Source organism: Taurulus bubalis (genome assembly GCF_910589615.1).
Source record: "Taurulus bubalis genome assembly, chromosome: 2".
NCBI lineage: Eukaryota > Metazoa > Chordata > Actinopteri > Perciformes > Cottidae > Taurulus > Taurulus bubalis.
In genome coordinates, this window is record NC_136590.1 from 956,313 (window position 1) to 967,414 (window position 11,102).

General features: G+C 40.7%; 3 protein-coding genes across 3 annotated transcripts in view; 2 read left to right on the plus strand and 1 right to left on the minus strand.

Moving 5' to 3' along the window:
- LOC306733133 (histone H3.2) lies at positions 1-411 on the plus strand (the record flags this gene model as incomplete). Its single annotated transcript, XM_079214327.1, has 1 exon — positions 1-411. The coding sequence occupies one exon, from the start codon at positions 1-3 to the stop codon at positions 409-411; it is 411 nt and encodes a 136-aa protein (XP_079070453.1).
- A 1,545-nt stretch (positions 412-1,956) lies between these two features.
- LOC306732769 (histone H2A) lies at positions 1,957-2,900 on the plus strand. The gene has a single exon (XM_079213929.1). The coding sequence runs from the start codon at positions 1,986-1,988 to the stop codon at positions 2,367-2,369; it is 384 nt and encodes a 127-aa protein (XP_079070055.1). The 5' UTR covers positions 1,957-1,985; the 3' UTR covers positions 2,370-2,900.
- A 2,551-nt stretch (positions 2,901-5,451) lies between these two features.
- LOC306750694 (trafficking protein particle complex subunit 14-like) overlaps positions 5,452-11,102 on the minus strand; it is a gene marked incomplete at both ends in the record, with an annotated part of 11,184 nt that continues 5,533 nt past the window's right edge. Inside the window, 7 exons of the mRNA XM_079234161.1 lie at positions 5,452-5,608; positions 6,287-6,401; positions 7,511-7,589; positions 8,259-8,395; positions 8,519-8,676; positions 10,020-10,102; positions 10,866-11,013. Coding sequence (XP_079090287.1) covers positions 5,452-5,608; positions 6,287-6,401; positions 7,511-7,589; positions 8,259-8,395; positions 8,519-8,676; positions 10,020-10,102; positions 10,866-11,013 — 877 coding nt within the window. The remainder of the gene's footprint in view (positions 5,609-6,286; positions 6,402-7,510; positions 7,590-8,258; positions 8,396-8,518; positions 8,677-10,019; positions 10,103-10,865; positions 11,014-11,102) is intronic.

Here is an 11,102-nt window from a genome sequence, read left to right on the forward strand (position 1 = left end):
ATGGCCAGAACCAAGCAGACCGCCCGGAAGTCCACCGGAGGAAAAGCTCCCAGGAAGCAGCTGGCGACCAAAGCTGCCCGTAAGAGCGCCCCTGCCACCGGCGGAGTGAAGAAGCCCCACCGTTACAGGCCCGGCACCGTGGCTCTGAGGGAGATCCGCCGCTACCAGAAGTCCACCGAGCTGCTGATCCGCAAGCTGCCCTTCCAGCGCCTGGTGAGGGAGATCGCTCAGGACTTCAAGACCGACCTGCGCTTCCAGAGCTCCGCCGTCATGGCTCTGCAGGAGTCCAGCGAGGCTTACCTGGTCGGCCTGTTCGAGGACACCAACCTGTGCGCCATCCACGCCAAGAGGGTCACCATCATGCCCAAAGACATCCAGCTGGCCCGCCGCATCCGCGGAGAGAGGGCTTAGACCGACCCGCCTGTAGTGAACCCCAACGGCTCTTTTAAGAGCCACCACACCGCTGACTGAGCTGACGGTCCTCTTGATGTTAAATCTATGTATTAAACCGTATATATCGATGCTCTGATAAATCGGTTAGGATACATCATGCAGGAAGTGCAGATAGTAAATATGTAATTCATCCACATTTAAATGGGGGTGATCAAATAATAAATCTGACAACTTCCTCCCAATAAACCCTATAGTTAAATAAACTGTTATAGCTAATAATACGTATGCAAGCACATCAAAATATATATAAATGTTTGTATAACAAATATGGTGTTCAGAGAAAGTGGTAAAGTACAAATAAAACATACATTTACTTGATTGATTACAAAGTAAATGAATACGTTTTATTTCTCCACTTTTTCTGAACACTATCTTTTCTCATACTTAATATATATTTATATCTACATTGTATTTATATAGGTAAGCAGGATGACACCGTATGCAAGCAGTGGGTCATGTGTTTATCTACACGTTATGGATAATAACATAAAGATGATGTTTAAGAAAAGTGGAGACATTCAAATCAAATATATACATTTACTTTATTTAATACAAAGGAAATGAATATATTTTATTTCAATTTCTCATTTTTTTTCTGAACACCATCTGTCATATTTAATATATGTATATATGTATATTTTATTCATATTTATATACACTGCACATACTTGCATTTCTTTGTGTGCACTTTCTTTATTGTTTAAAATTCCTAAATTAATACCCTCATCTGTTGTTGTATACATCATTAGTATTAGTATTTATCATTCCTGATATTTTGTTGTGTCTTCTTTATAAGTTGATTTCTACTGTGACAAACTAATTTCCCATTGGGATGAATTAAGTATACATCTATATCATATTCATATATTACATCTACATTAAATATATATATATATATATATATATATATATATATATATATATATATATATATATATATATGTTATACACATGTATATATATATATATATGTTATACACATGTATATATATATATATATATATATATGTATATATATATATATATATATATATATATATATATATACATATACATATAATATATGTACTATATATACATTTGATATATTTTAAATATATTACATATTTGAATTGCATTTTTACAGTGGATGGAGTATATTTCCGTAAATTCCTGTCATATTTTATTTTGAAATCCCGTGTTTGTGTGTACATGTGCTCCTCTCGTATTAACCTTTATTTAGTTTAGCCTCAAACTTGTGTCCAGCAATGCAGAACTACACATGCTATTTACAGAACGAGAACGTAAACAAACAATCTACGTTAACTTCCGGTTTAATCCAGCAAGTTTTATTTTGAAAAAACAGTAGCAAGCGGAAGCCTGTGGGTAGATAACGGAGCTTAACGTGAGCTCATTTCTGATTGGACGATGACAGACTCGCTCGTTCTGACCAATCACGGAGCAGCAGGGTTCCTACATAAGCCCAGTTTCAGCGCCATGTTGGCATTCTCTCCTGCTTCTCCTTCACCAGCTCTACGAACAAAGAAAACAAAATGTCCGGAAGAGGAAAAACCGGCGGAAAGGCCAGAGCGAAGGCCAAGACCAGGTCCTCCAGGGCCGGGCTCCAGTTCCCCGTCGGCCGTGTCCACAGACACCTGAGGAAGGGTAACTACGCCCAGCGTGTCGGCGCCGGAGCTCCGGTGTACCTGGCGGCGGTGCTGGAGTACCTGACCGCTGAGATCCTGGAGCTGGCCGGGAACGCTGCCCGCGACAACAAGAAGACCAGGATCATCCCCCGTCACCTGCAGCTGGCCGTCCGCAACGACGAGGAGCTCAACAAGCTGCTGGGCGGAGTGACCATCGCTCAGGGCGGCGTGCTGCCCAACATCCAGGCGGTGCTGCTGCCCAAGAAGACCGAGAAGGCCGCCAAGAAGTAGAGCGTTACCGTGACAACACAACGGCTCTTTTAAGAGCCACCCACGAACTCCTAAAGACAGATCGTTCATTACGTCATCTGATTAGTGTTATGATGCAATGTGATGCTGATATCGATGTAATATTTAATGATTCATTAGTAAAATGTGTTCAGAACTAAAGCTGCAGGTTTCTTTTTTCACTGGAATTGCCTGATAAATGTTCTATTTATACTAGAAACCAGCGACCGTTTCACCCCCAGAGGACACAAGTCCATTTTGAACTACAATTATAGAATAAATTAATATTGTTATACCCCTTTTGTATCCTAATTATAGAACAATACAAATGTGTATTTATGATTCTAAAATATATGCTATATTTAAAAAATACCCCGATCTGTACATGAGATACACTTTCTAATTTATTTAAATATTGTAAATAGATCTTAATTTATATTTAGTGAGGGGAAAAAACATCTATTTTGTCTTAATATTCCTGTAAATGCAGTCAAAACAAACATCCTCGTTCCCCTAAGGCAGTGGATCTCAAGAGGGCATGTGAGATTAAAATCTGTTTAAAATAGTTTAAATGTTCATTAAAATATAAGTTGAACAGAATTGTATATGTTCTATATTAAATCACTGGCACAGCGGTGTGAATATGGTTCATTCTGTTTAGGGTACAGCCTGAACAGAGGTTGAGAACCGTAAAGCATCATAACACTGCTATGAACATTCATTATTTTCCACTTTCCAATTTCCAAATTATCTTGATAACATGTTTCACTGTAAAAAAAAACAACCTGTCTGTAAATTATACATGTTTAGTTATTATTTAAATTATTTTCTGTTTATTCAAAGCGGGAGAATTCTTTTCCTCCTAAAGGACAAAAAATGCCAAAAAATATGTTTTCCCCGATATCGTAATTTCCCAATCGTTTGTTTACATAATTATATTTGTTATATTTTGTGAGAGGAAATAAATCCACACATCTAATTAGAGAGAAAGCAGCTGTAACACATGAAGCATAGACTTCTATACAACCAGAGGAGTCGCCCCCTGGTGGTCAGGAGAGAGAATACAGCTGTAACACATGAAGCATAGACTTCTATACAACCAGAGGAGTCGCCCCCTGGTGGTCAGGAGAGAGAATGCAGCTTCATCACCTTGTTTTTAGACCACTGTCAGGAAGACCAAGCAGGGTGTTTTGACTGATATGTTAAATGATATTTAATTTCTTCTTCTAGAGGGTGAATGGGTGAATTGGCTGCTGAAATTAATCACAAAACACGTCTGACTGTCTTCCCGCAGGTGACTGTCTGTTTCTGCTAAAACCAGCTCAGGTCCTCACCTCTAGTGGGAGTCGATACAGTTGGTGAAAGGCATCTTGGGAGTTGAACCTCCAGCCCCTTTAAGACACCTAAAGAACCGGAGGTTGTCTCCTCGATCAAACATTGTGGTTTAATGGGTTCAATGTGACATTTCTGTCCTTTAGGTGTTAAATCTTCGGGCTCAAAAACTGCGTCATGTAACGTCAAAATGAGTTCATCAAATTCAGACAGCGAAAAAAACAGGTGAATAAAACAGCACATACAGTGTATACTGTGTATTTATATACACAGTATACAGTATGTTACTTCATTCAGATCCTAAACGTCACCTTTATGTTCGGTGTGAATGAATCACGACTTTTAGACACAATGTTACAATGAATGTTGAATTAAAGTTAAGATGTTACAATAAAGCTACAATTTGAATGTTTCAATACATGTTGCACTAAAGAAACAAAGTGACCTTAAAAAAACAATGTTTCAATACGTTGACGGTTGTACTATGGAAGCTCTGAGACGTCAAGAAACACAAAAAACAAATCAGTGATCTGCATTGTTTGTTTATGACTTAACAGGCTGATAAAAGTCTTGTCCAATTTCCTGGAAACAAATTGTGAAACAATACAAAAAAGCTTTGGCAGCTGAAAACCTGTTGTAATACTCATGTTGGCCACAAGAGGCTCTAAAGGAACCAGAAGGCATTAATCCAGGGCCGTCCTCTTTACAACGTTCCCACTGCGTGAGACCTTTATTGGATGGGAACGCCGGCTCCAGGTTTGAACACATAAAGTAGTGATCTAATGTTCTGTCTTTGGCGAGTGACCAATGGCGTAACAGGATAATACTCTTGGAGGTGTAATTGTTGGTCATCATCTCCTATAACGGACTTGTGTCATCAGCCTCTACCTATAGAACATCTCTGCAGAATATTTGTAAATTAAATTAGAATCGTTCCAAACTTTTTTTGTTTGGAAGCATCGAGTAAGACGAAGGTGTCGTCAATGTTCCTCAATATTCTCTAAATACGACATTCAAGAAGCTAGCATTTATCATAGCTTAGCATGCTAACAGATGTTTACCATGCTTAGATGTTTAATGATAATTAAATGTATTATGTGATCCTGATTATATATAATATAATATTATGATATAATATAATATTATGATATATAATATTATATTATGATACAATATTATGATATATAACATTATATCATAATATTATATATCATACTATTATGATATATAATATAATATTATAATATATCATATTATATTATGATACAATATTATGATATATAATATTATATCATAATATTATATATCATAATATTATGATATATTATATAATATTATGATATATAATACAATATTATGATATATAATGTAATATTATGATATAATATTATATATCATAATATTATATTACATATCATAATATTATGTTATATTATATTATTAAAACAGAAACATAATACATAAATATTCCTTGTTCAGTCTTTGTCTTCGTGAAGGACAGTTTTGTCTTCTTCTTCCTGTTTAAATTAAAATGTTTTGATGAAGAAGAAGCTTCTCTTCCTCTTCCTCTTCAGGTGTTTGTGTGTCTCAGTTAAATGTCACCTTTCTGTTGTTCAATGTCGTGTTTTTCCTTTTCTGCTTCCACTGATTCATTTTCAGAACTTAAAACAGAAGATATTTTCTTCCTTCGAGGCGTCTCCTCACGTCTTTGTCGTTGCCTCCTTGCCTCCTTGCCTCCTTGCCTCCTAGCCTCCTAGCTGGCAGGGTCCACCACCAGAACTTTACACTCCCTCTTGGCGATCTTGTCCAGCGACAGCAGCGACTTGTCCTGCGGCGGCAGGTAGAGCGGCCGGCCCACCGGAGAGCCGACGGGGGGGGTGATGGCCCGCCGCTCCATGGCACTGCCCGTCCTCACACACACACACACACACACACACACACACACACACACACACACACACACACACACAAAGAAATTCAACTTGTGTGTTTTTCTTCTTTATGGTTTATGTCATAATAACTGTGTTATTTAGTATAGTTCTCTACTTCTAGTACCAGTACAGAACTCAATATTATATATTATATTATATTTATATTCCAGAGAAAATCAAAGACAGAAAAATGTGACGGGAGCCAGAAAAACCCTGAAAACTGTTTGTGGTTCAGAGCGTTGAGTATTTCTATGTTATGCTTTTCTGTTTCACATTTCTGAAATAAATATTGTACTTTGTTACTTCGGCAAATTACTTTACTGATGACAAAATATTATTAGTTGTTATGAAATAAAGTTAAAACTGGCTTCAACATTAAAATGCTGCATAAATCACAGAAACTGTTCTCTCGTCTTATAACTATAATAATAAATATAATGATGAATACAATAATAATCAGCCATTATTTTAGAAAGAACAATAACCAATGTTGTCATAGTTTGTGAGACGTATATATATATATATATATATATATTAACTCATAATTAATAATTTTACGTTCGTCTATTGGTAAAAATAATCACCTAAATATATATATATATATTTGACCACATAGCGGTGTAAGAGTGCAGCACTGAAGCGGTGCCAGCTGGGTACCTCATGATGTGGGAGCGGGACGGCTGCTGGTGGGAGAAGGACTGGGACCGGCCCAGACTGGCCTGGTGCCGGTCCAGCAGGTCTCGGAACGCCGGGCTGGACGGGCTGTTCTTACCTGTGGGGGCGGGATCAAAGACATGTGACCTTAACGCCATCAAATGGAAACATTCTACTTTTTATTTTCTTTCCGCGGGCCATTCAAAATCCCACGGTCCCATTGGTCCGTAGCTGATCATGTTGATGCTAGAGGTCGACTGATCCGACGCTGTCTTGGCACAAAGTGGGTCATTTTGAAATGTTTTAACCGGAAGACACGTTTTTTTGACTGCATATGCTTCCTAACACACCAATGCTTTCATGCTTTGTGTTTATTGTTGCAGATGTCGATGCTTTAGGTCTTAATCTTTCTAAAAAGCTGCACTATTAGTCTGTGGGTTGTCGTTAAGGCACCGAACATTACTGTTTACACAACTCGGGAACTCTCAAGTCCTTTTTGCTCCACCATGCTCATCATGCTGGATGTTCATAGTGATTTTTTATTGCAGATATACATTTTTTCTCTAAGACTTTGCTGAACAAATACATACAATGAACACAAGTATTGGAATTAATTTGGGGTTCCTACGATGACTCAAACAGGGGAGAAGAGGTCTAGACCCCCTAGGGGTTCACCCGTTTTGAATAGTTCAATCAGAAGGGAAGCATGGAACCGACCCGCCAGAGGTGATTATTGAAGATAAACACCCAATAACATGCTTCTGATACACACATTCTGTCATTCTCCTTTTGTTTCCTGTTTTATTTTGAAAGGTCTCACTTCCTGTTTAGTTTTACTTCCTGTTTTGTTTTCCCTGGCTCTCTCCAGTCTTCACATCATCCTGACTCTCACTGCAGCTGTAAGAACGCCAAAGCAATCACATATTGCTGTAATTAAATAAAACGGATAAAAAAGATGCCGAAATATCAACATAATGAGGACGATTTGTAAAAAGTTTGAATTCATATTTAATTTGTTCTCTCCACAAGAAGACAAGTAAACAACTTTTAAAATGCTTGTTTTCTGAATGGAGTTTGGTTCCATCGGTGCCATCTGCGTATGAATAAGGTCACAGTGTAATTTTTTATGTTCACATCATTTTGCCTTATTGACCATCTGGTATCTGTCTACTCTTTTTTTTATTTTTGAATGAAAGAAAACGTGAACAGGAGAGAAGTTTTCCTTACGTGACAGCGGCCGGGCGTCGGGCGGCGGGTTGGACACCGAGGCCGTGAACTGCAGCTTTAACTTCATATGCTGACTCAGCTGCAGAGAGAAGACCAGAAGATGTGCATGAAACCACGAGGCGGCAGGCATCTTGCTTTGGTTCGGTTTCTCTCGATTGGCCGTCGCCATCTTGTTTTTTGTGGAAGTGACCATATTTGGACTGAGGAGGAGTGACGTAGAGAACGTAGACTAAATCTAAAAAGTGGGCATAGTCGTTGTGACATCATGCATTGGTTTGTGGACAGATGTTATGAAGACTCGAGTTCGGCGATTTGGCTGTCGCCATCTTGTTTTTTTGCTGGTGAAGTCTATGCCTCATGAGTTAAAGCTGCATTCTCTCTCCTGACCACCAGGGGGCGACTCCTCTGGTTGTATAGAAGTCTATGCTGCATGTGTTAAAGCTGCATTCTCTCTCCTGACCACCAGGGGGCGACTCCTCTGGTTGTATAGAAGTCTATGCTGCATGTGTTAAAGCTGCATTCTCTCTCCTGACCACCAGGGGGCGACTCCTCTGGTTGTATAGAAGTCTATGTTTCATGTGTTAAAGCTGCATTGACAGGTCGACCCCAGAGACGTATAAGGCGTCTCTACGTCGCTCCTCCTCAGTCCATATATGGTCACTTCTGCTCACTGGTTGCAGAAAAACAAACAAGATGGCGACGGACCGAACGCCCTCGTTGCCTCCAGGTTTGCGTAGAGGCGACCCACCTCGTACAGGCCCGGCTTGAGGATCTGGAACGGCACCCTGAAGGACAGAGTGCTGCCTTTGCGACAGTGACCGAGGTTACTGAGAGGAGAGTGACACACCACAGCGGCCAGCGACGGGTCATCGGTCTGACCTCGACCTGAAGGCACATCATGGTCACAGAAGACATCATCAAATGAATGTTACATCCTTTGAGTTGCCACAAGAACCAAAACATCAAAAGTGATTAAGTTGATGTAAGTTAATGTCCCCAAACGTGCACACTGACCCTCTGGAGTCCAGACCAGCCGCACGGCCAGGAAGTCCTGCAGGTTGTTGAGCAGAACGTATTTGACCTTGAAGTGTTCCTTCACCTTGACGGTGCTCGGACAGCTGGCCGTCATGACGAACTGAGGCTCGTCCAGACGGATGCTGGGCAACCTGAGAGGAGACAGCGCAGCTTTAACACATGAAGCATATACTTCTATACAACCAGAGGAGTCGCCCCCTGGTGGTCAGTAGAGAGCATGCAGCTTTCACACATGAAGCATATACTTCTATACAACCAGAGGAGTCACCCCCTGGTGGTCAGTAGAGAGCATGCAGCTTTCACACATGAAGCATATACTTCTATACAACCAGAGGAGTCACCCCCTGGTGGTCAGTAAAGAGCATGCAGCTTTCACACATGAAGTATAGACTTCTATACAACCAGAGGAGTCACCCCCTGGTGGTCAGGAGAGAGAATGCAGCTTTAACACATGAAGCATAGACTTCTATACAACCAGAGGAGTCGCCCCTGGTGGTCAGGAGAGAGAATGCAGCTTTAACACATGAAGCATAGACTTCTATACAACCAGAGGAGTCACCCCCTGGTGGTCAGGAGAGAGAATGCAGCTTTAACACATGAAGTATAGACTTCTATACGACCAGAGGAGTCGCCCCTGGTGGTCAGGAGAGAGAATACAACTTTAACACATGAAGCATATACTTCTATACAACCAGAGGAGTCGCCCCCTGGTGGTCAGTAGAGAGCATGCAGCTTTCACACATGAAGCATATACTTCTATACAACCAGAGGAGTCGCCCCTGGTGGTCAGGAGAGAGAATGCAGCTTTAACACATGAAGCATAGACTTCTATACAACCAGAGGAGTCACCCCCTGGTGGTCAGTAGAGAGCATGCAGCTTTCACACATGAAGCATATACTTCTATACAACCAGAGGAGTCACCCCCTGGTGGTCAGTAAAGAGCATGCAGCTTTCACACATGAAGTATAGACTTCTATACAACCAGAGGAGTCACCCCCTGGTGGTCAGGAGAGAGAATGCAGCTTTAACACATGAAGCATAGACTTCTATACAACCAGAGGAGTCGCCCCTGGTGGTCAGGAGAGAGAATGCAGCTTTAACACATGAAGCATAGACTTCTATACAACCAGAGGAGTCACCCCCTGGTGGTCAGGAGAGAGAATGCAGCTTTAACACATGAAGTATAGACTTCTATACGACCAGAGGAGTCGCCCCTGGTGGTCAGGAGAGAGAATACAACTTTAACACATGAAGCATATACTTCTATACAACCAGAGGAGTCGCCCCCTGGTGGTCAGTAGAGAGCATGCAGCTTTCACACATGAAGCATATACTTCTATACAACCAGAGGAGTCGCCCCTGGTGGTCAGGAGAGAGAATGCAGCTTTAACACATGAAGCATAGACCTGTCCGATTCTAATTCCCGCTGGTGACCCCCTGTTTGTGCTAAAAGCAGCCCAGCTCGGTCCTCACCTGTAGTGGGTGTAGATACAGTTGGTGAAAGGCATCTTGGGAGTTGACCACTGCAGCACAGCGACCAGGGGAACCTCCAGCCCCTGGAAATGAAACAGCACACACATGGTGATGAAATAAGGAAACACTTTGAGTTCATACCGGTGAAATGATAAAGTCTTAAACGTATTTATTGTCAACACAATCAGTCCGTTAAGATTCCTTTTTCACGTCAGTTGATGAACTTTCACTGTGGACTCTGATTTGATGAATGCAACTACAGTCTTCTAGCATCAAACTTGAAGTTGGAAACGTCAGACACAAAGAAGAAAAGCTTCAGGTTTAAATTGGCTTTAAATGTAATAGCTGCAAACTTAACTTAGTTTTTTTAACGACAAACTAATTTGTATAGACGAGCTCTGATGAAACACATGGATGCTGGTGGTGATGCTGAGCTTTCTTATCAACTGTATCGACATTTCATGGTTTTAAATGGTTTTAAATCAGAATCTGATCGAGGCCGATGACTGATGAGCAATAGCAATGTGCATTAAGTTGTTTAATTCATCTCATTTAGCAGCTGGCTAGTTAGCTAGCTAACGTTAGCTAGCTAATCCACCAAGTTTTCATGCGTATAATATAACTATGTGTAAAATGAGTTATATTGGTTAAAATTTAGATTTAATATAACTATATTCAACCTTTGTTTAACCAGGACAGCCCGGCCGAGAATATTAATTTAACAGAAAACACCAAATATTTAAAGTTATAATGAAAACAAAATGCAACTGTAAAATAATAAACAAAATCCATGGTTAGAAATAAAAAGATCACATTCTAGAAACGGAACCTATAAAAGGTTGAGACCTCGTTGGTGTCGTCTTGCGGCATGTCGTTGAGGTGCAGCTGGAACAGGAAGTCGTGCTCCTCCAAGGCGCTGAGCATGCTGGGAAGGCGGGAGGCCGGGCTTTCTACCCTGCAAAAAGACGCCATGCCGACCTCGCCCGACCGGTGGCTGCAGGGCGGGAGAGGAGGAGCTGGCGTTAAGATATTAATGCAGCAAACCATAACATTTCTTCATGTTACCAAACCAGAAACACAATT